Source organism: Petaurus breviceps, unplaced genomic scaffold, assembly GCF_028583685.1.
Source record: "Petaurus breviceps papuanus isolate PSGF00001 unplaced genomic scaffold, PetGlider_PUasm1.0 90897, whole genome shotgun sequence".
Classification (NCBI taxonomy): Eukaryota; Metazoa; Chordata; class Mammalia; order Diprotodontia; family Petauridae; genus Petaurus; species Petaurus breviceps.
In genome coordinates this window covers 1,101,002-1,124,676 of record NW_027187374.1, presented here as the reverse complement: position 1 = coordinate 1,124,676, position 23,675 = coordinate 1,101,002, and the positions used below count along the sequence as shown (strand labels likewise).

General features: G+C 36.5%; 1 protein-coding gene across 1 annotated transcript in view; it reads left to right on the top strand.

Moving 5' to 3' along the window:
- Positions 1–23,675, top strand: part of HSF2BP (heat shock transcription factor 2 binding protein) — a 118,595-nt gene that overhangs the window by 2,671 nt on the left and 92,249 nt on the right. The window contains exon 2 of the mRNA XM_069074830.1: positions 14,859–15,006. Coding sequence (XP_068930931.1) covers positions 14,859–15,006 — 148 coding nt within the window. The remainder of the gene's footprint in view (positions 1–14,858; positions 15,007–23,675) is intronic.

Genomic DNA, 23,675 nt, shown 5'->3' with positions numbered 1-23,675 from the left:
TTAGAGATATTATGGGTTTGATTCCAGACCACCCCAATAAAACAAATACTGCAGTAAAGCAAGTCATAAATTTTTTGGTTTCCCATTGCATATAAAAGTTACATTTATACTATACTGTACTATATACATACTATACTGTAGTCTATTAGACAGTATACATACCTTAATTAAGAACATTTTATTGCTAAAAAAATGCTAACTATCTCTGAGCCTTCAGCAAGTCATAATCCTCTTTGCTGGTGGAAGGTCTTGCCTTGATGCCAGTGGCTGCTGACCAGGATGGTGGTTGCTGAAGGTTGGGATAGTTGTGGCAGTTTCTTAAAATAATACAGTGAAGTTTGCTACATCGATTGACCCTTTCACAAAAGATTTCTCTTTAGCATATGATACTGTTTGATAACATTTACCTACAGTAAAACTTTTTTTAAAATTGGAGTCAGTACTCTCAAACTCTGCCACTGCTTTATCAACTAAGTTCATGTAATATTCTTCGGTGTTATGTCTCAGGGAATAGGGAGGCCCAAGAAGAGGGAGATGGAAATGAACAGAGGAGCAGTCAAAACACATATAACATTTATTAAGCTCCCTCTATGGGTGCAGTTTGAGGTGCCTCAGAACAATTACAATAATAACATCAAACATTACTGATCACAGATTATCATCATCATTGTAATGAAAAAACTTGAAATATTGCAAGAATTACTAAAATGTGACACAGAGACATGATGTGAGCACATTCTGTTGGAAAAAATAGTGCTGATAGACTTGGTTGATGCAGGGTGGCTACAGGCCTTCAATTTGTAAAGAAAACCCCAACCAAAAAAAAAAAAAACCAACCCACAATATCTGCAAAAGGCAGTAAAGCTAAGCACAATAAAATGAGACATGCCCATATTCCCATCTTCCTTTGGAGTATTGAAGGCCACCTATACAATCTATAACAAGATTTTCATGAGATCATAGATCAGGAGCTAGCATAGCGACCTTGAGTGACTTGCCCAAGGTCAGTATTAGCAGGTGTTTTAAAATCTAAGTCCTCTGTCTCCAGAGTCAGTGCTCTTTCCCTTGTATCATTACTACCTCTATCAAATGTACATGTAGTATAAATACTTCCATAGGGTGTCAGTTCATTGGTCCGTGGAAAAAGATGGCATATTTAGAGTATCGATAGTTAACTTCGTGTTTATAGGTCATAGTACTCTTTGCCACCTTTATTATAGAAGTGGAACCAGATTATATATGACTCAGAGCCATTACAATTTTTTCTCTCTTTTATAAGTTGTCATGGCCAAAAAATTCAGTGGCTAATCTGAGCAACGAGTGTTGCAGTACCACACACATCTCTAGGCTAGTATTTCAGCCTTTAAAGCTTGGTAGAACATGCAGGAGTTTGCTTTCCCATGTCATAGCCTTTGAAAACGTAGTGTTTCTTCCAAGGAATTAAAACAACCCTTTTGTGTAATATAAGAAAATGTTTATTTTATAGAACTTTTTAATCTGATTTTCAGGATGTAGAGATCTCTTTTGCATTTTTCAGTGTTCTTTAATAATTTTCATTTTATCAATTTTTATTAGGAAAGAATTAAAATTTTGTGAATTAAGCTGAGGATTTTGTAGAAAATTTAAAACATCTTCTCTACTATATATAAATTTTTTTTAAAGCAATTGGGGTTCAGTTACTTGCTCAAGGTTACATGGCCAGGTGTTTCTGGGTGGGTGCTAAATGTCTGAGCCCGGATTCGATCCTAGGTCATCCTGACTCTGGGGCCGATGCTCTTACTTGCTGTGCTACCTGGCTGCCCACTACTATATATTTTTAATTTTAAAATTGTAAGTTTTGTTTTTACCAAAGGCAATTTCAGTTTAATTAAACCCTACTTTGTGAAATGTGGGGTTACAAAGTTAAAAGAAAAAAAGAAATAATTATCCTCAAAGAACTTATATTTTTAAAAAATGCTGAGAAAACAAAAAAAAGTAATGGAAAATGACTATATTGCTTTTGTTTTTACATATTTTAATTAGTTGTTTATCTTGGATATCAGAGATTTTTTTCCCAGTTGACCATTTCCCATATTGTCCCATTTGTACTAATTTTATTCATTACAAAACTTTTCAATTTCATGTAATTAAAATGATATATTTTATAATTTGTAATTGCTTCTAACCTTGTTTGGTTGATAATTTATTTCCTAGATATTCCATTTTTTAAAAGGTATTCAGGTAGTAGTTCTATTTTGAATTTATTGTATTGTGTCTTCCCATGCCCCCTTCTATATTCATCATATTCATTATTTCTTAGAGTACAGTTGTTTCATTACACTAATGTACTACAGTTTGTTAGCCATTCCCTAATCTTCTTTGTAACTGTAAACCTAATTTCTTACAGACTGCTTTCCAGTTTTCTCAGTGATTCTTATCAAATAGGGAATTCTTTCCTAGGTGATTCATGTTTTCAGATTTGTAGAACACTTGGTTATTGAATTAAATTGTTTGATGTTTCTTTTTCTAGTTTGTTATATTAAACTACACCTCTATTTCTTAACACACCAAATGATTTTAATGTTTACTGTTTTATAATAGATTTTGAGGACTGGAGATGCTATTTTCCCTTCAAGTCTGCATTTTTCACTAATTCCCTTGATATTCAAGATTTTTGTTCCACCGAATGAATTTTATTATTTTGTCTAGCTCTTTAAAATATCCCTTTTGTAATTTGATTAGTGTAACACCAAAACTGTAAATTAGAGTCCATTGTACTTAATGGTTGTTTAATGCCTTCATTTGTATAGTTAAAGACAGTGCATATATTATTATTTTGTTTCTGCTTTATTCACTCTGAATTCCATATAAGTTTCTCGTATTTCTTTGTATTTTACACATCTACCCTTTGTTCCAATACAATGATATTACCTTATATTCCTATCCCACAAATGATTTTAATTATAGTTTGTTTACAGCATTTTGCTGTTACAAATAGTGTTGCTATGAATATTTTAATATATATGGGTCTTCCTGTATACCTATTTATACCTCCTTAGGGCATAAACCTAATAGTGAAATCTGTGAGGTAGAAAGTGTATGAACTTTTTCTTTTTACTACTTTCCAAAATGTTTTTACAACTCTGCCTGTATTTCCACCTCCCCCCCCCCCCCATTCTGCTGGCATTGAATTTTAAAATCTTTTACCATCTTTGTTAATTTGGTGCTTCTCAGGTGAAATATTTCAGTTGCTTTAATTTGTATTTCTTTGATTATTAGTGACTTTTGACACTTTGAGATGTTTGCTGTTTCTTTTTTCCCTGATAACTTGCTCATCGTTTTTAATATTGCACCACAAAATAAAGACATGTACATGTAGTTATTTACACTCATTTTATAATCATGTATGAGTTTCCTTTCTTCTTTTGGAGGAGTAAGACATGACAGTTGGGGTTAAGTGACTTGCCTGAAGGTCACATAGCTAGTTAAGTGTCAAGCCTATTAGGCCTTCCTGACTGCAGGGCTGGTGCTCTATTCACTGGGCCACTTAGCTGCCCCACTTTTTTTTTTTGATATGAGTTTCTTAAAAGCATATATCCAGAAAAATGCAAAGAGGAATATACAGAATAATAAGAAATATGAGAAACATTTCAGTTCTCAGAAAAATTAAAGAAATTTTTGGAACTGTATTTGGGCTGTGAATAATCTATAGTGAGGGAAAATGTACATTCTTTTTTATATTTTTCCATGTTCATTTGGCTTGTACTTTTTGTGTTCCCATAAGGAGAATACATTACTGATATTTCAGTTATCACTTTTATCAGCAAACATATTCACATAGGCTACAGATTGCATGGTTGGTCCCAGTTCTTAGCTTTTCTTTTTTTTTTTTTAATTAATTAATTATTAGTTTTCAACATTCACTTCCATAAGATTTTGAGTTCTAAATTTTCTCCCTGTCTCTTCCCTCCCTCCTCCCCAAGACGGTGTGGAATCTGATATAGGCATATAAACATTCATAGTAAACATTTTCACATTAGTCATATTGTAAAGAAGCATTAGAACCAGTGGAAGGAACCATGAGAAAGAAGATACAAAACAAAAAAGAAAGAGAAAGCAAATAGTATGCTTCGATCTGTATTCACATTCCATAGTTCTTTTTCTGGATGTGGATAGCATTTTCCATCATGAGTCTTTTGGAGTTATCTTAGATCTTTGCATTGTTGAGAAAAGCTTAAGTCTCTCAAATTTAGTTGTTGTACTATGTTGCTGTTAATATGTACAGTGTTCTCATGGTTCACTTCACTCAGCATCAGTTCATATAAATCTTTCCAGGTTTTTCTAAAGGCCACCTGCTCATCATTTCTTATGGAATAATAGTATTCCATTACATTCATATACCACAACTTGTTCAGCCATTCCCCAATTGATGGGCATCCCCTCGGTTTCCAATTCTGGGCCACCACAAAAAGAATTGCTTTAAATATTTTGTCCATGTAGGTAGGTCCTTTTCCCATTTTTATGATCTCTTTGGGATACAGCCCTAGAAGTGGTATTGTGGGTCAAAGGGTATGCACATTTTTATAGCCCTTTGGGCATAGTTCCAAATTGCTGTCTAGAATGGTTGGATCAGTTCGCAACTCTACTATCAATGCATTAATTTTCCAGTTTTCCCACATGTTCTCTTGACTTTTATTTAAATTGTACCAAAATAGCTATGGTAGAATGAGATACAAACAGTATGAATAGAAATCTTATCCCTTAGGAATAGAATAAAAAAAATGCATCTCTAGAAAATTTAAACAAGTATTTTTCACATTCAAAAATTATTAAAGGAAACTACACAAGTAGAACAAATAATACACATTTGTATTCTAAGTAAATATCAAGTTTGGTTTTAGATAGCCTGCTTTGTGTGCCCCATGCCCCCACTATTCTCAGCTCAATACCAGGGATGAGGAACCTGTGGCCTTGAGGGCATATTTGGCTCTCTAGGTTCTGAAGTGTGGCCCTTTGACTGAATCCAAACTTCACAGAACACATCCCCTTAATAAAAGAATTTGTTCTGTAAAACTTTGATTCAGTCAAAAGGTTGCACCCCAAGGACCTAGAAGGCCACATGTGGCCTTGAGGCTATAGGTTTCCCATACCTAGAGTCTCCTTGAAAAAGCTAAAAGTCACCAAATAACATTGAAATAAATAATATTAGGCATTTCCTTTTTATGTATTTGGAAGCCAAGTGAAAAATGTTACTCAAGTATAGAGTACTGGGTCTAGAGTGGGAAGACTTATCTTCTTAAATTCAAATCTAACCTCTGATACTTACTAGTATTGTGACCCTTTCCAAGTCATTTAACCCTGTTTGCCTCAGATTCCTCATCTGTAAAATGAGCTGGAGATGGAAATGGAAAACATTTATAAAAGCAACTATGATGGCCAAATACTTTAAAAACACATTTATAATTAGTTTCATGTGCAATTTGACTAATCTGATTTTATGTTAGTTATGTAACATGTGATGATGAAAAAGTCACCAAATACTGTCTGTAAAATAATATTAAATTATTTAAGGATACATACAAAAATATTTATTGTAGTCTCAAATATAAGCCTTCATTGTCTTTTCCTACAATATTTCTGTATCCAGCAAAAGAAAATGAATGAATTTTGAACAGTGCTTGTAATGTGGACTTAATGGCCAAATGATATTATGGAGGCAAGTGCTATAATTTCTAATATGCTGAGATATTTACCCATTTACTAAATTTCTTAGCTGCTTCACAGCTATTTCAGTTAACTTTGCTTGTTGCTATCATTTTTCCTGAACTGACCAAATACATTGTCCTATCGTTAATCTTTTCTAATAGAGTAAGGGCCGTATTTATTTGGATTTACTTAAAGGAATTTAGAGAACAGTTGTTCATAGTTAGTTAGATAAGTAGACCCATCTTACACCATAAAGATTCTGAGGTCAGTGAATTCTGAGGTAACTGAAATTTCAGCAGGTTTAGAGCTAGCAAACACTTTACATTGTATGATGTCTAAGTGAAATTGCTTCATAGCTTCCTTGCTTATGTTTTAATGCTATCAGTACCTCAGTGTCATCTTTGACTCCTCATTTTTCTTTACCCCATGTATCAAAATCAGTTGCATAGTTTCTATTTCCCTGATATCTCTTAATTCTGACCCCTTCTAACTCATATAGGGACTACCTTATTTCAAATCCTCATCAGTTTTTATATAACTATTACAGTGGTCACTGGTCTTTTTCAAGTCTCTCACAACTCTAATACATATGGACTCACAACTACACATGGCATTTCTTTATGCACAGGTTTGATATATTACTCCCCTTTTCAGTCAACTCCTGTGGTTCCTTATTTCCTCTAGGATAAAATATAAACTAAAAAAAGGGCTTTTAAAACCTGAAACAACTCAGCCCCAAGTGATCTTTCCAACTATAATGGTAATGTAATTTTGAATTTGAAGATCCCTTTGTGTTGGCAAAAGCAGCAGGTACTTAGTACTTAGTAACTGATCAAGCCTCTATTGGGGAGACAGAAGGTATGTCCCCTTGTTACTGATGTAACAGGAAATTGGCTGAAGGAAGTAGGTAATACTGTGTATATAAGAAAAGCCCCAGAGAGGCACAGTAAGAATTTCCTTGAGACCGAGATCTGGTGGCAGAGCAGCTACAGAAAAATGTAAAACTGAGTCCTGAAAACTTGTGGTGGTGGAGCTTCTTCTGAACAGGAGCCCAGAGCCCAGAGCCAGGAGCCAGGAGCCCAGGAGCCTGGAATCCAGAGCCCCAGAGCTCTGGAGCCAGGAGCCCAGGTGACTGAAGCATGACTGTGATGCTGAGACTTTGTTTGTGGCTTGGTTGAGCCTTGAATTCCCTGGAGCAGAAATGGTGAAGGATCTGACATGGACCACCTTGTGAATGCCAATGTGGAGCAGGACCTCCCCAGAGAGCTGGTCAGGGAATTGGGAGCTGTCTGCCTTTGAACCCAGGTGACAGTTTGGTGAATCCAGGTAGAATCTGGAACCATGGAAGGTGATCCAGGGAATCTGAGAACAGGCCCCAAGTCAAGATGAAAAGACCTCTCCTTGGGTACTGAGTAATTATGGAATTATAGTTTACTAGTGACCTAAGGAGTGGAGGGTTTTGTGTATGATACTTAGTAAGACTTTGCTGAATAAGTGACTGATTTGTACTTTGAATACTTTGAGATATTGTTACTGATAAGTGACTGATTGAGTTAATAAAGACTTTGCCCCATGAATGGAAGACTTTGACTGTGTACTTTGATACTACTGATAAGTGACTGATCGAGTTAACATAAGAGTGACTATTTTACTTTGAGACTATGTTGTGAATATTATATTGTGATTTTCTGTAATAAGTTGTAATATGGTGAATGCTGTATTTTGAATTATGTTGTACCTTGATTTTCCATGGATGTTTTGCTTTGATTTGTTATGGAATAAATAGAGTGATCACTATACTGAGTAATCAGAACTTTAAAAGCTGTTCACAGTAGCATTCTTCTGGAAAGCTTCTGTGCATGGCATTATACCAACCTCATTGTTCTTTCATTCAGAGAATCTTCTGTGTAGAGTTCATTATTGAACCCATGGGAAGTGATGAAGTCATCAAGTGATATAGTATGGAAAAGCAAGATAAGAGGGCACAGGAAAGACCCCTGTGCGGCATGTGTCATGAGAGAGTATGAACTGGAGGACAGTTAAGCAATGCAATCTGAGGAGTAGTCAGATGGTGTTTGACAGAGTCAAAGGAGAAGTCAAGAAAGATGAAGACAGAAAAAGACATTAGACTTGGCAATTGAGAGATCATGTCTTTGGAAAGAAGAGTTTTAGTTGAATCATGAGGTAAGAAGCTAGACTGCAGAGTGTTTAGAAAAGAGAGAAAGGAGAAGCATTTATTATAGATTTTTTCTCTTAAAAGGGAGGAGAGACAGAACAGTATTTAGTGGGAATGGAGGGATCAAGCGAGTTTTTTTTTTTTAAGCAATTGGGGTTAAGTAACTTGCTCGGGGTTACATGGCCAGTTATTTTGTGTGGGTGCCAAGTATCTGAGGCTGGAACTGATCCTGGGTCTCCCGTCGCCGTGGCTGGTGCTCTTACTCGCTGCACCACCTGGCTGCCCTTAAAGCGAGTTTTTTAAAAATGGGGATGCTTGTAGGAATGTTTGTAGAGAATGAGTTGAGTTAATAAAGAGAGATCAAAGATTTAGAAGAGAAGAAAGCTAAATTACTAGTATCAGAAATGAAAAAAAGGTAAATTTGCAGCTAATGAAGAAGAAATAAAAACAATTATGATGACTGTTTTTGCCCAACTATATGCCAGAAGAACTGACAATCTGAAAGTTTCCAAAAATATAAATTATCCATATTAACAGAAAAATAAATAGAATATTTAAATAACCTGATCTTAGCAAAAGAAACTGAATAGCCATAAGTGTATTCCCAAAGGGAGGAAAAAAGAAATAGATGGATTTGGGGTGAATTCTACCAAACATTTAAAGAAAAATTCCAATACTACATGAACTTTGATAAAAAAAAAAAAGGTAAAGAGGGATCCAACCAAATTCCTTCTATGACACAACAATCTTGACAGTCCCAAATGAGGGAGTGTCAAAACAGAAAGCTACATACAAATTTTCCTAATGAATTTTTATGCAAAAACTTTAAATAAAATATCAGCAAGGAAATTATAGCAATATATCACAAAGACCATTTGTTGTAACCAGAATGGGTTTACATGCCAGGAATGTTAGGATTCATATTAGAATTCTATAAAATCAACCATATTAATGACAAAAACAAAAATCATATAGTCATTTCAATTGATGCAGAAAAAGCTTCTGACAAAATACAATACCCATTCCCATTAAAACCACTAGGAAGGGGGCGGCCAGGTGGCGCAGTGAGTAAGAGCACTGGCCCCGGCTTTGGGAGACCCAGGATTGGTTCCAGCCTCAGATACTTGGCACCCACACAAAATAACTGGGTGTGTAACCTTGAGCAAGTTACTTAACCCCAATTGCTTAAAAAAAAACACCAGGAAGAAGGAATAAATGGAACTTAAAAAAAATGGCAAGTTGTATCTATTTAAAACCAAGAGCCAGCATTCTCTGTAATGGGGACAAGCTAGAAGCCTTTCTAATAAAATCAGGAATAAAGCAATGATATCCATAATCACCATTACTGTTGATACTATACTAGAAATGCAGTATATAGCATTTATTATATTATAATAATATTATAGTATATAATATAATTATAGTATTATATAATATAATATTATAGTATTATAGCAGTAAGACAGGAAAGAGAAATTAAAGGAATAATCATAAGAAATAAACCATTCATAGAAATAAAACTTAGAAGAAATAAAACTATCACTTTGCAGGTGATATGATGGTTTACTTAGAAATCTCTAGAGAGTCAACTAAAAAACTAAACAAAAACTTCGGCAAAGTTGCAGGAGATAAATCAACACAAATTATTTTAATTTCTATTACTACTAAAATCAGGCAGGAAGAGTTAGAGAAATTCCATTTAAAATAACAGTAGATGGTATGAAATATTTGGGAGTCTACCTGCTAAGACATATGCAGGAAGTATGTATTACAAAAGCAGTTACATAATTATAAAATGCTTTACCCAAATAAAGGCAGAGCCAAATAATTGGAGAAATATTGCTCATGGGTAGGCTGAGCCAATATAACAAAAATGACAATACTACTTAAATTAATTTATTTCAGTGCCATACTAATCATACTCCCAAAAGACTACTTGAAAGAGCTAAAAAAAATTTAATCTCCTGTGGAGCACTTAGAGCTTGGTCAGGCACCAAAGATACTAAGATCATCTATATTCTTGGTCATCACCAGTTGTCTTGACTTTTGTCCTGCCACTGGACTTTGATGTCTCTGGAAGAGAGAGTGAGATTGATGACTTTGTACCTCACTTAAATCCAATTTATGTGCAAGTCAAGACATCACCCTGTGATATCATTGGTCTTCTTCAAAATGAAGGACAAACTATAAATTATTCACATGTTATATAGAAGCAAATGAGCACAGTAACCTAGTGTTTGATAAACCCAAAGATTCCATCTGTTAGGTCAAGAACTAATTATTGGGGGAAAAAAAACTTGGGAAAACTGGAAAACAATCCAACAAGCTAGGTATAGTTAAACACTTCACAATATATACCAAGATAAGCTCCAAATATATATGTGATTCAGTCATAAAGGAAGACATCATAACCTAATTAGAGGAACATAGAAGGATTACCTATTAGATCTGTGGACAGGGAAAGAATTCTCGACCAAAATAAGAAATAACTTCATGGGAAGTAAAATGGACAATTTTAATTACCTAAAATTAAAATGTTTTTGCACAACTAAATCAAATAAATTTAGTTACAATTAGAGTAGAAATAGGAAATGGGACAAGGGATTTTTGCAGCAAATTTCTCTGAGAAAGGTCTCATTTCTAAGATATATTGGGAACTGATTAAAATTTATAAGAATAAAAGACATTCCCCATTTAATAGATGATCAAAGGATTTGAATAGGCAGTTTTCAGAGGAAGAAATCCAAGCTATCAATAGCCACATGAAAAATGCTTTAAATTACTACTAATTAGAGAAATGATTGGGTAGCTAGGTGACACAGTGCTGGACCTGAAGTCAGGAGTATTCTTCATGAGTTCAAATCTTGTCTCAGACACCAGCTGTGTGACTCTGGGAAAGTCACTTAACCCTGTTATACAGATTGCTGAGTGATGGTGGTGGAAGGAAAGTCTGAAAGTGACAATGAAAAATAAGGAGGATTCTGATTCCTCCACTGGACTACTGAGACAACCAGGGAAGTTAGTCATCTGTGACCACATAGTCATATATACCCAGAAATAGGGACCTGTTGATAGGAAGAGTCATCTTCTTGAGTTTAAATCTGGCTTCAGACACTTACAAGCTTTGTGACTTTGGGCAAGTTGCTTAATCCTGTTTGCCTCAGTTTCCTCATCTGTAAAATGAGCTGGAGAAGGAAATGGTAAACTACTTAAGTATCTTTGCCAAGAAAACCCCAAAAGGGATCATGAAGAGTTGGATACAACTGAAAACAACAAAAAGAAATTATAATTAAAACAACCCAGGTACCATATCACCCATCAGACTGGCTAATTGACAAAAAAGGAAAATGACAAATGGTGTAGGGTCTATGGAAAAAAAAATGTACTCTTTGATTTAGTGACACTGGCCTCCTGGCTATTCCACAAACTAGACCCTCCATTTCTTTCTTTTAAAACAATTTTTTAGTTAATTTATTTTTAGTTTTCAATATTTACCTCCATAAGTTTTAAATTTTCTCCCCCTGCCTCTCCAAGATAGCATGCAATCTGATATAGCTTTTACAATACATTCCTATTAAACACATTTTCACATTAATCATGTTGCATAGAAGAATTACAACAGATAGGAGAAAACATGAAAAAGAAAAACAAAACAAAAATAGTCGGCTTTACTCTGCATTCAGACTCCATAGTTCTTTCTCTGGATATGGATGGCATTTTCTATCATGAGTCCTTTACAATTGTTTTAGGTCCTTGCATTGCTGAGAAGGGCTGAGTCTATCAAAATCAGTCATTGCACACTGTGGCTGTTACTGTGTACAATGTTCTTCTAGTTCTGCTCACTTCACTCAGTGTCAGTTCATATAAGTCTTTCCAGGTTTTTCTGAAGTCTGCTCATCATTTCTTATGAAACAGTAGTATTCTATTATATTCATATACCACAACTTGTTCAGCCATTCCCCAATTGATGGGCATCCCCTCAATTTCCAATTCTGGGCCACCACAAAAAGAACTGCTTTAAATATTTTTGTTCATGTAGGTCTTTTTCTCATTTTTATGATCTCTTTGGGATACAGCCCTAGAAATGGTATTGCTGGGTCAAAGGGTATGCCCTTTGGGCATAGTTCCAAATTGCTCTCCAGAATGGTTGAATCAGCTCACAGCTCTGCCATCAATGAATCAGTGTTCCAACTTTCCCACATCTTCTCCAACATTTATCATTTTCCTGTTTTGTCATGTTAACCATTCTCATAGGAGTGATGTGGTACTTCAGAGTTTTGTTGATTTGCTTCTCTCTAATCAGTAGTGATTTAGGGCGTTTTTTCATATGACTATAGATAGCTTTAATTTCTTCCTCTGAAAACTGCCTGTTCATATCCTTTGACCACTTATCAATTGGAGAAATCCATTATTTCTTGAACAATATCTTCAACATTCCATCTCTCAGCTCTAGGCATTTTCTCTGTCTGTCCCCCATTCCTGAAGTGACCTTCCTCCTCTGTTTTGACTATTGCTCTCCCTGGCTTCCTTTTAGTGCCAAGAAAAGTCCCCATCCTTTACTGGCAGCCTTCCCCAACATTTTACTCTGTTAATTGTTTCCCATTTATTCAGTATAGAGCTTATTTTATGTACATTTGTTTGCTTGTTGTCTTCTCCATTAGATTGTAGGCTCCTTGAGGGCTTGTATTATCTTTTGCCTCTTTTTGTATCCCCAGTGCTGTAATGTTAATTGGACATAAGATCTTCCCTCACCTATTAACTGGCCTCATGTGGAGACGATTAAGGGAAGCTTGCTTAGGGGAGGCTTGCTTGTAGGAAAGCTTTCACACCTTTTGTTAATTTCTAATTAGGCACTGAGTCATGAGGCTTGTGATACCCTCTGGCTGGGAAAAAGGATATATATACTCTGAGGTTAGCATTTTGCTTTAGGGGCTCACTCACTGAAAGAGCATTCTTGTGATTTGAGCAGATGAGACTCTGATTAACTGTTAAGTAACATTTCCCCCCTTTATCCCCCCTCCCCCACTTGAAAAACCCAGATGTTGGTGCTTCTCTCTCTGGTAACTATGTATTGCCTTGGTCAGACAGTTGGATCTGTTTGTTGATCTGTGCTAATTTCTCATACAGTTAGAAGCCCTGTCTGTTGGTCTTTTATTTCTCTGTTTGTATTTTCTCTGAAGTTCAGGGTGCTGACTTTTCCCCTGAACTAATGAATGTAATTAAAAAAAGATTGTTGACCCCTTGAACAGCTATCTTTCCTAGTAAAGCAGACCTAGAACCTGTGCTAGGAGCCATCCTGGTATGCCAGTGTGGTTGCTGCTATAAGTGCTTAGCACAGTGCTTGACACATAGTGGGCACTTAAATGTTTATTGATTGAATGACTGAACAAGTTATGGTATCTAAATGTTATGGAATTCTATCGTTTTCTGAGAAATGATAAAGAAAAATTTGAGAAGACTTGTATGAACTGATGCAAAGGAAAGTGAGCAGAACCAGAGCAATTTGTATAAGAACACTAATATTGTAAAGACAAACAAACTTTGAAAGACTTAGGAACTCTCATCAACACTATGATGAATCTACAAGATTGATGATGAAGCATACTATCCACCTCCAGATAAGAGAAGTGATGGATTTAGAGTGGAGATTGAATTATATCTATCTTTGTTTCTTCCTTTGTTATTGTAGTTAACTTTCTCCATTCATAATTTCCCCCCTTAATTTAGGGAGAAATATATTAAATTTAAGAAAGCTATTTCTATTTTATCTCCAGTTCATGCAACTATCAAGATGTTTACTCTGTGCTCTCTTATCTTTATCTGTGTAAGTTTTTTTTACCTCCTATATTAAGCTATTTTCCCCTAATTTCTTTCTTATTTAATTTATGATATATTTTAAGTTATCATTTTATCTCTTCTAGAAATTCTTTTTTTTTCCACTTTTTTTGGAGGGGGGAAGGCAGAGCAATTGGAGTTAAGTGACTTGCCCAAGGTTACACTGCTAGTAAGTGTTAAGTGTCTGAGGCTGGATTTGAACTCAGGTCCTCCTGACTCCAGGGCCAGTGCTCTATTCACTGTGCCACCTAGCTGCCCTTCTCTTCTAGAAGTTCTAATAGAACTTGTGGCCAAGCTATAAATTTATCTGAAAATCTTCTTGGTAGTTTCTGTGAGTTACTTTCTTCCTCTTGACATGTTCTGGAAGTCACTAGATCTATAAAATCTTTGTCATAGGCATCTTCTGTTTATATTTCCAGCTTTACTTCCTAAAATGGGACTTTTTGTCAAGTCTAGGCTCTGTATGCTTTGAAAGGAGAGTGGGCCCCTGTTTCTTCTACATTGGTATTGTCTCATTTTTGGTTTCTGGATCTTCTGCTGGTATTTGCTGTGTACACAAGGTTGCAGTTCCTAAGGTCACTCATAACCTCAAGGTACAGAGTGCTGAACTCTTCTAGTCTTTCAGTGGTAGCTTAGATGAGTGCATATAAACTTTAAGAGACACCAGGATGAGCAGACTAACTGATCACTTTCCTAGTAAAAGATTTGTTGCTCTGCTGTCTCCTATCTTTATTTCTGAACCCAGAACTCTTATGAGTGCTTAACAACTCAGGGCTTCTATCACAGGAGTACTTAGGTCTTTTGATTCTGGGATCTGAATTGTCCTTGCCCTTCCTGGGGCTTTCCAAGCTCTTCTGGTCCCTGCATCTGGGCACTCCCAGTTGGGACATTCTGAGACTGTGGGAGTTGGGAGGTCTCCAAATGATCTGTTTGCATTATCCCACCTATCTGTGCTCTACTTTTTCGTGCCTGCAGATTTCTGAATGTCCACTTATGCTAATATAGACTGGATGAAGGTACTTATTGTAGTTTATTTCTTAATCATTATTCAATTTGATTTTTTGTTTTATCTTTTCTTGAGTATATGTTTGAGATTAGGATTGTTTAGCTTTTATTCATTCTGATACCTTGATCAAAAATTACCTACTTTATATTTTAATAGGTGGATACTAAGGAAGAATTTGTTCAAGTCAGAAAGAGAGACCTAGAACGGTTGACAACAGAAGTGATGCAGTTACGAGACTTTTTACCCAAAATACTGAATGGGGAGATGTTGGAAAGCTTCCAGAGATTGGATGCTGTAGAAACAAGTAAGTCCCATCTTATAGAAGTGACAGTAACAAATCAACAAATAAATGATATTACTTTATGTATGATAACTGATATTACTTTATGCATGAAAATAATCATAAAGAAATTTGTAATTTATCACCAAGAACTGACAGACTAGAAATCTATGTTATGTTTTTTTTCCCACTATTATGTAACCTTATGTTTTGGGTTTTTTTGTTTTTGTTTCTTTAAAAATTTTTTTATTACATACTAAAACTTGAATATACTACAAGAAAAGAAAAAGAAACATATTATAAACTTGAATGTTGAAACTTAAGTACAAAATAAGAAAAAAGAAAAAAAGCATTGCCATGTGAATAGCAGAATGTAAGAGGATTTAAAATATGCAGCAATAAATTTCCATTTCAAGACAGCCTATATAATAAGTACTATGCATTATGTTAAGTACTGTCCCTCTTTGCTTTCTTATAAGTTTTCTTCTGTTCTCTGCTGTGCACTTTTTACTTTGTTTTTTTCCCCTTCTCTCCAGCCCTACCCCCCATAAAGACTGCAATTAAGCTCAGATATATAAATATGTACATACATATACATATATACACACATACATATATATACTTACATGCACATACATATACTTAGATATCTATAATCATACTCATATATAGACATATATATTCATATGCATCAGTCTAAGACTGGACTATACTTATTTGTCCTCTGTTTCTCTGAAGGTGGATAACCTCTTCCTTCATAAGTCTAGGTCTTTTCATATTTTTCCAAGTCTACCAACTTGTCATTTCCTAGACCACAGCAATATTCCAGCCATATATTATCTAGTTATTTTATATAGTCCAAAACAACATTGATGAATATGACTGACACATAGTATAGTTTCCCTATTTTTCTCCTTTGATTAAATCTATTTTAGCCTTCACTTTGTCTGGGATCATGATTACCACCCCTACTCCTTTTTCCCTAACAATTCTACTCCTGATCTTTATTTATGTTTGCGCGTATCTCTTATTTCCTATCCCTCCTGACTTCTCTACTTTTACCTGCTACCTTGCCCTTCTATTACTTGACCTACCTGCCCCATCCAAGGATCCCTCCCTTATCATCCCATTCTCATTAATCTAAATAACTTTTTATACCCCCCTTTATCCTATCCCTTTATCCTCCTCTCTAAAGATCCCTCCCTTATCTTCTCCCTCCTCCATATACTCTTAGTGTTTTATTTCTTTCTGAATTTAGACGATTTTTATGCCCTTTTAGATATATATATTCCCTCTTGAACCCATTCCCGATGAAAATAGGTTTCCAGAACAACCAGCCCTCTTCCCCCATCTAATTCCTCTATGCCAGTTCTTCTTCTCATACCTCATTTGTATAAAATACTCTTTTTAGCTGTTCCTAAATGGTTTTACTTTTCAAAGTCACATCATACTCAGGTATACCCCAGTCTTTTTTATGAACTATCCATTTATTAATTACTATCTTAGACATATGTTTCTTCATATAAAAGGTAAACAGTTTGTCCTTATTTAGTCCCTTGTAATTAGTCTTTGATATGTGCCTTATATTTCTCTTGGATTTTATATGTTAAATCTTCTATTAAGTTCAAGTTTGTTTTTAAAAAAAATCCTGAGAATTTGACAGATTATTAAATGTACTTTTTTTTCATTCTGGGTTATACTTAGCTTTTCTGGGTATGATATTTTGGGTCAGAACCCCAGTTCTTTTGCTCTTCAATATATGGTGTTCTAAGACCTGCACTCTTTTAGTGTTGCTGCTCCTAGGTCTTGTGTGATTCTAACTGTGGCACCACCACATTTAAATAATTTTTTTCTTGTTGCATGTAATATTTTATCTTTGAACTGGGGGTTTTAGAATTTGACTATGATATTCCTGTGGTTTTCCTTGTAGGATCTCTTTCAGGTAGTGATCGGTGGATTTTTTCTATTTCTACTTTCCTCTCTTGTTCTAACACTTCAGGACAATTTTCTTCATTTTTAAAAATTGTATCCACATTCTTTTTTTGATCATAGTTTTCATAGTCTTATTATTCTTACATTTTCTCTTCATCTTTTCTCCAGATGAGTTGTTTTTCTTATGAGATATTTCACATTCTCCTCTATTTTTTCATTTTTCACATTTTGTTTTATTATTTCTTGGTCTCTTATGACTTTTTTGACTTCCCCTTGCCCAATTCTGGTTTTCAAGGAGTCATTTTCTTCCTTAAGATTATGGATCTCCTTTTCTAATTGGTTAGCTTTCTTTTTTTTATAATATTGTTTTTCTTAGATTGTTCCTTTTTTTTTTCCCTCAATCTCTTTCATTTGATTTTTAAAGTTTTTTTTTTTCTCTTTGGAGGGCAGTTGGGTTTAAGTGACTTACCCAAGGTCACATGGCTAGTTTTTGTGTTAAGTGTCTGAGGCCAGATTTGAACTCAGGTCCTCCTGACTCCAGGGCTGGTGCTCTATTCACTGCGCCACCTAGTCGCCCCAATTTTTAAAGTATTTTTAAAAATCTATGAATTCTTGTTGGGTAAATCATTATTCTTTGGGGTTAGAGAGAGTTTTTTTTTTGCTCTTGCATCCTCCTCTGAAGATGAACCCCAGTCTTCTCTATTCCCATAGTAACTTTCTGTAGTTGAACTCTTTCTCCTTTGCCTGCTCATTTATTTATTTACTTATTTGTAGCAGCTTATTTTTTGTAATTACCTCTAGTCTAAAGGTATGGGGGATAGTGCCTCTGGCCTCAGATCCTCTGTTAGTTCTCCCTTCTGTCCTGGAACTGAAACCAAGACCTCCATCTTCCTGTAAGTGCCCACAGACAATGGTGTTCCCACCTCGCTGCTTCTGTACTTACGGTGTGTGTTCCTTCTCACCCCCAACACATCTCCCCAGTACAGCTAGGTCTGGTGTTCCTTGTCAACAGAGGTTCCCTCATTCTTCCCCAGGGTGAGATACCCAATTTCCTTCACTGTCCAGGAGGTAAAAGTTCTCCTTGCTGGGGCAGAGGCAGCCTCCCATTCCAGCTAATCCCAGAGCTTGCTGTTTTTTGTTTTAGCTGAAATAGCCTGGAGGTAATAAACACTTTCACAAGGACCTCATCTTGGGATTTTTCTTCAGATCTTCTCTGATTGCCCCAGTATTCCCCCACTATTCTGCCCCTACTTTTATTTGTTTTTACTGCTCTATGTTTGCCCTGAGGTGCTATTTTATCTCCTTTATGGGGGAAATCTGGAGAGCTTGGAATTTTCTGATTTACTCTGCCATCTTCCTGAATCTTTTCCATTTTTGTTTTTTAAAATTATATTTGGCTTTGTTAATTTACTCAAGCATGAGTTTGGTGTATAAGACATAAAACATGGAGATGTATGCTTGCCAAAGTATTCACCACTATAATGGAGGTGATACAGTACAGAATCCACTTAAAGAAGGAATTCCAGGGAAACTTTGAGGTCTTTTAGGTTCTCAATTTGTATACACCAAATCCCCCCTGAATTGCACAACCTCTTAGAAGAGAGGTTTAATTACTCAGCATAGTTTGGCCTTTCCACCCACAAAAGTAAGACCTGTGAATGAAAATAACCATTATCCAGGTGAATTTGGATGAGGCACTGTCTTAAAATTATCCCTTAGTATATACTGTATATCTGAGAAATATTGTACAGTTAGAATAATGAGTTGGACTCAGAGTTGAAAAAGAGGAGAGCAGGCTGGATTGGTTTTGGGAAATTTAAAAACTCTTTTACCAGCCCACAAGCTTCTCATGAAAGCATAGGTCTTTCTTTTCAATACCAACATTTAATTGGTAGTGTTCCAGAAACTTGTAATACCATTGCCTCTGAGTGTGAAGGTGAGAATCACAGAGAGGGCAATGGAGAAACTCATGAATATAAGCAGACTGTACCATATATGGTATATAACCAATATATGGCTACATCATATAGCCAGCACATAACCAGTGAGGAATTCTGAGAAAGAACATGACTAAAGGATGTCATCAATGAACTGTTTGACAGGAAGAGATGATATAGTTACAAGAGCAAGGGATGGTGGGTGGATAGCCAGAGTACTCTACTGGTATGCTTGGGATGTTGGGACAGTTAGTCAATTAAAAATTTATTAAATGCCTGTTATGTGCCAGGCATTGTGCTTAGCACTGTGGTTACAAAAAAGAGACAAAAGATAGTCTCTGCCCTCGATAAATTCATGATCTAATTGGGGAGATATTAAGCAAACAAAATATACAAACAAGATAAATACAGGATAAATAGGAAATAATTAAAACAGGAAGGCACTAGAATTAAGAGGGACTGGGAAATACTTCCTGTAGAAGATTGAATTTTAGTTGGAACTAAAGAAATTAGGGAAGGCAGTAGGCAAATATCAGGAGGGAGGGCATTCTTGGTATGAGAGAAAATTCCCCAATCTGAAATTGTTGTTTGAGGAAGAGCAAGAAGGCCAGTGTTACTGGATCAAAGAATAGATTGCAGGGTGTAAGGTATAACAAGACTGGAAAGGTGGGGTAGGCATGGGAAGATTTGTTATGAAGGTTTTTGCATACCAAACAGAGGATTTTATATTTGATTTGAGAGGCAATAGGAAACCACTGGAGTTTATAGAATAGGGAAGGGGGAGGGGGTGTGTGATGTTAGCACCTGTGCTTCAAGGAAACACTTTAGTTGGTAAATGGGTGATAGAGTGGGGAGAGACTTGAGGCACAAGATCTACTATCAGGCTATTGTAGTAGTCCAGATATGAATTTATGGCCTTTTCTGTGGTGGTAATAGCACTGGAAGAGAGAAGGGGGTGTGGTGTATTAAAGAGAAGTTGCAAAGGTTGTATCAACAGGTTATATTAGAACAGATTGGATGGGGGAGGGGTGAGGAATAGTGGGGAATGAAGGATGATACCTGCCTATGTTGTGAGCCTGAGGGACTGGGAAGATGTCATTGCCCTCAACAATAATATAATAATAGGGATATTTTGTGTGTGTGTGTGTGTGTGTGTGTGTGTGTGTGTGTGTGTGTGTGTTGGGGAGAGTGGTTTTGGAGGAATGATAGTGAGTTCGATTTTGGATATGTTGAGTTTAAGATGTCTGTTAGATATGCATTTTAAGATTTCTGAAAGGTAGGTGGGGAAGTAAAACTAGAGGAGGGCAGAGAGGTTAGGGCAAGATAGGTAGATTTAAGACTTGTCATCACAGCCATCATAATTGAATCCATAGGAGCTGTTGAGATTACTAAGTGAAGCAGTATAGAAGGAGAAGACCTGGGACAGAACCCTGAGAGAGACACCTACATACAAATAGAGGTTTTGACCTAGATGGGGATACAACCAAGGAGACTGGGAAGGAGCGGTCAGATAGGTAAGAGGAGAACCAGGAGAGAGCAGTGTCTTGGAAACCCAGAAAGAAGAGTATTAAGGAAGAGAGAGTGATCAATAATATCAAAGGATGCAAAGCAGTCAGGAAGAATGTGTTGAGAAAAAGCAATTTTTGACTATGGAAATCATTGGTAACTTTATTTTTTAAAATTTTTTTGCAGGGCAATTGGGGTTAAGTGACTTGCCCAAGGTCACATGGCTAGTTATTATGTTAAGTGTCTGAGTCAGGATTTGAACTCAGGTCCTCCTGACTCCAGGGCTGGTGCTCTATTCACTGCACCACCTAGCCACCCCATCATTGGTAACTTTAGAGAAAGTGGTTTCAGTGGAATGATGATGTCAGAAGCCAAATTGTAAGGAGTTATTAAGAAGAAAGTGAAAGGAGAGGAAAGTGGAGGCACCTATTATAGATGGCCTTTTTGAGGAGTTTAACTGCAAAGGACAGAAGAGAAATAAGATTATAGTTAGCAGGAATGGAAGGGTCAAGTGACTTTTTTTGAGGATGGGGAAGACCTGGGCATTTTTGTAAGCTGTAAGGAGGGAACCTAGTTCCCTCCTTTAGAGAGAAATTGAATGTGGGAATGACAAAGGGGGCAATCTTTTTTTAAAAGAAATATATTCCATTAAATATTTACCAATTATACTTAAACTTTCATTTAAAAAAATACTTATTCCAAATTCTCTCTTCCCTCCTGTTGTTTCCCTACCTCTTGAGAAGGCAAGCAATAGGATATTAATTACACATGTGAAGTCATGTAAAACATATTTCCATATTATTCGTGTTACAAGAGAAAATACTCCCCCATATAGGACAAATAAAGAAAATGAAAAAAATATGCTTCAGTTTGACTCAGACTCCCTCAGTTATTTCTCTGGAAGTGGATAGAATTTTTCATCATGGGTCCTTTGAAATTGTCTTGGATCATTGTCTTGATCAAAATAGCTAAGTCTTTCACAGTTGATCAGCATTACATTATTGCTGTTACTATGTACAATGTTGTCCTGGTTCTGCTCACTTCACTTTGTATCAGTTTTTATAGTTCTTTTCATGTTTTTCTGAAACCATCCTGCTCATCATTTCTTACAACACAATAGTATTACAAACGCAATCATATACCACAATTTATTCAACCATTCCCTAATTCATGGTCATAGAGGGGGAAATCTGTTGAACGAGATATGGTGGGATGGGATCACTTGTATAGGTGGTAGGCCATGATAAGGAGTAAGGCTGCCTCTTCATGTATAACAGGGGTGAAGGAGGAAATAGTGGTATCTGAGTGATATGAGAAGAAGAAGAGAAAGCTCATGGTGAATGACCCCAATTATTTTTTCTGTAAAATATGAGATTCTTAGCTGAGAAAGGAGGAAGAGGAGTCATGGGAGGTTTTTAGAATGATGAAAAGCTTTGAAAGAGATATTGTGATATATGTGTCAGTGAGTGATAAAGCAGGTGTAGAAGGATTTCCTAGTGGCAGTGAAGGCCTAGTTGAGGTTGTATAACATAAATTTGTAGAGGACCCTTTTGGAACTTTTGTTTGATTTTCTTCATCTACATTCAGCAGCATACATGAAGGCAGCAGATGATTGGAGTGATCTAAGGCTGAGTGTGGCTTGGCAGAGTGAATTTGGTGATATGATAGGGAGGCCAGCGACTCAAGAGAAAAGACAATGTAGAATTGAATTGGTTCATCAAGGGGTCAAAAGAGGAGAGAGTGGCTAGTGCAAGGGAGATGACCTGAGAGACAATTAAGAGATAGAGGGATTGGAGATGGTGGTGTGGACAAAGAGTAGGGTTTGGTAAGGGAAAGCAGAGGAAGCGGTTGAAGGCCAATAGATTTCAAGGGATTTCAGAATTCTTCAAGATGGAGGTGGAACATTTGTGGGAGATGTCAAGTTAAAGGGTGTTGGGAGCCAAAGAGACCTGAGCCAGGACTTCAGATAATTACCTGGATATCAGTGGACCTGAATATCAATGACCTCTTTGAGAAGCGACTTTTCATCAAGTTAGCTCCTGAGTTCTTTTGATATGGGCTAATAAGGATGTCATTTGAGTTCTGAGACCAACAGGCTCTGCCCCAAGACTTTAGTTGTTCAAAACCAAAATATTTGAATTCTTAGGTGGTCAGTTCCTATGCAGATGTACTTGATGATGCGGCTTTGGCTTCAGGCCTTGAAGCCAGCTCTCAAGAGCATCCTTTGTAATGTGACTGCATATGAAAGGAGTTAACTGGCTCTTCCTAAGACTTTCTGGCACCTAGAGAACAAAAGGTCTTACTGCCATGCTACTTCCAGGATATGACAGACTAAGATAATGATAAGAATACTTGAGATCCCTTCCTTTGTCTCATTGCTCTATGAAAACTATGTCCTAAGAATCAATAAATGGAGTTCATTGTTCTTTCTTGAACTATCCACATGGCCTGGTCATTTCTTATTCACGTCTCCAAATCATGCCAAGTGCTGGACACTGAGCAGCCCACGGCAAAAGGGTATGACTCTCTTGAGGTATGACTGAATTATGGTAGAAAAGTACGCCATGGGAAGTGAGTAGTTTTAAGGAACTGAGAGGTTAAGGTGTTTGAGAGAGTTACTGTGTATGTTGAAGTTACATACTATGAAGGCAGGAATTGGACAGTAGAGAAAAATTGTAAGCCATGTACCACTCATTGAGGATGGAAGGGGAGTGACCTGGAGGTCTGTGGACAGCAACTACCAGGATTTTGATTGAGTAGGAAATAGGAATAGCATGAACCTCAAAGCAGGAAAGATTCCTGAGTGATGGAGATGGGGAAAAACCTGAAAGTGGCAATGGGGAGCAAGGAATATTTCAATTTCCTTGTCTCAACCAAGGATAATGAATGATGAAGCCAGTAGTGACACAGAGACACCTGTGTCATTAGTGAGGAGCCAGATTTTAGGAATGGATAGAAGATGGAAGGAGTGGGGGAGGAAAAGATTTAGGACAAAGAGAAGGTTGTTGCCTATGAAACAAGTATCCCAGAAGCCTTAGTGCAATGAGTGGGTGGTGTTAGGCTAGATTTTGAGGTGGAAGGGTTGAAGAGGATGGAAATAAGGAATTGGGACATGGAGGATGAGGAATGGGGTTTGGAGGATGACCTAAGGAATTCAGAATGATTTAGATGTGTAGAGTATGACCTTATGTGAGAATATTCATAATTGAATGGAAAGTGCTACTTCTTTTCCCAGAGGAGGCTGGACATCAGGCAGGAGACAAGTACAAGATGAGATGGAAGGCATATGGTCAGATGGGAGGCTCTGTTTCACTAGTC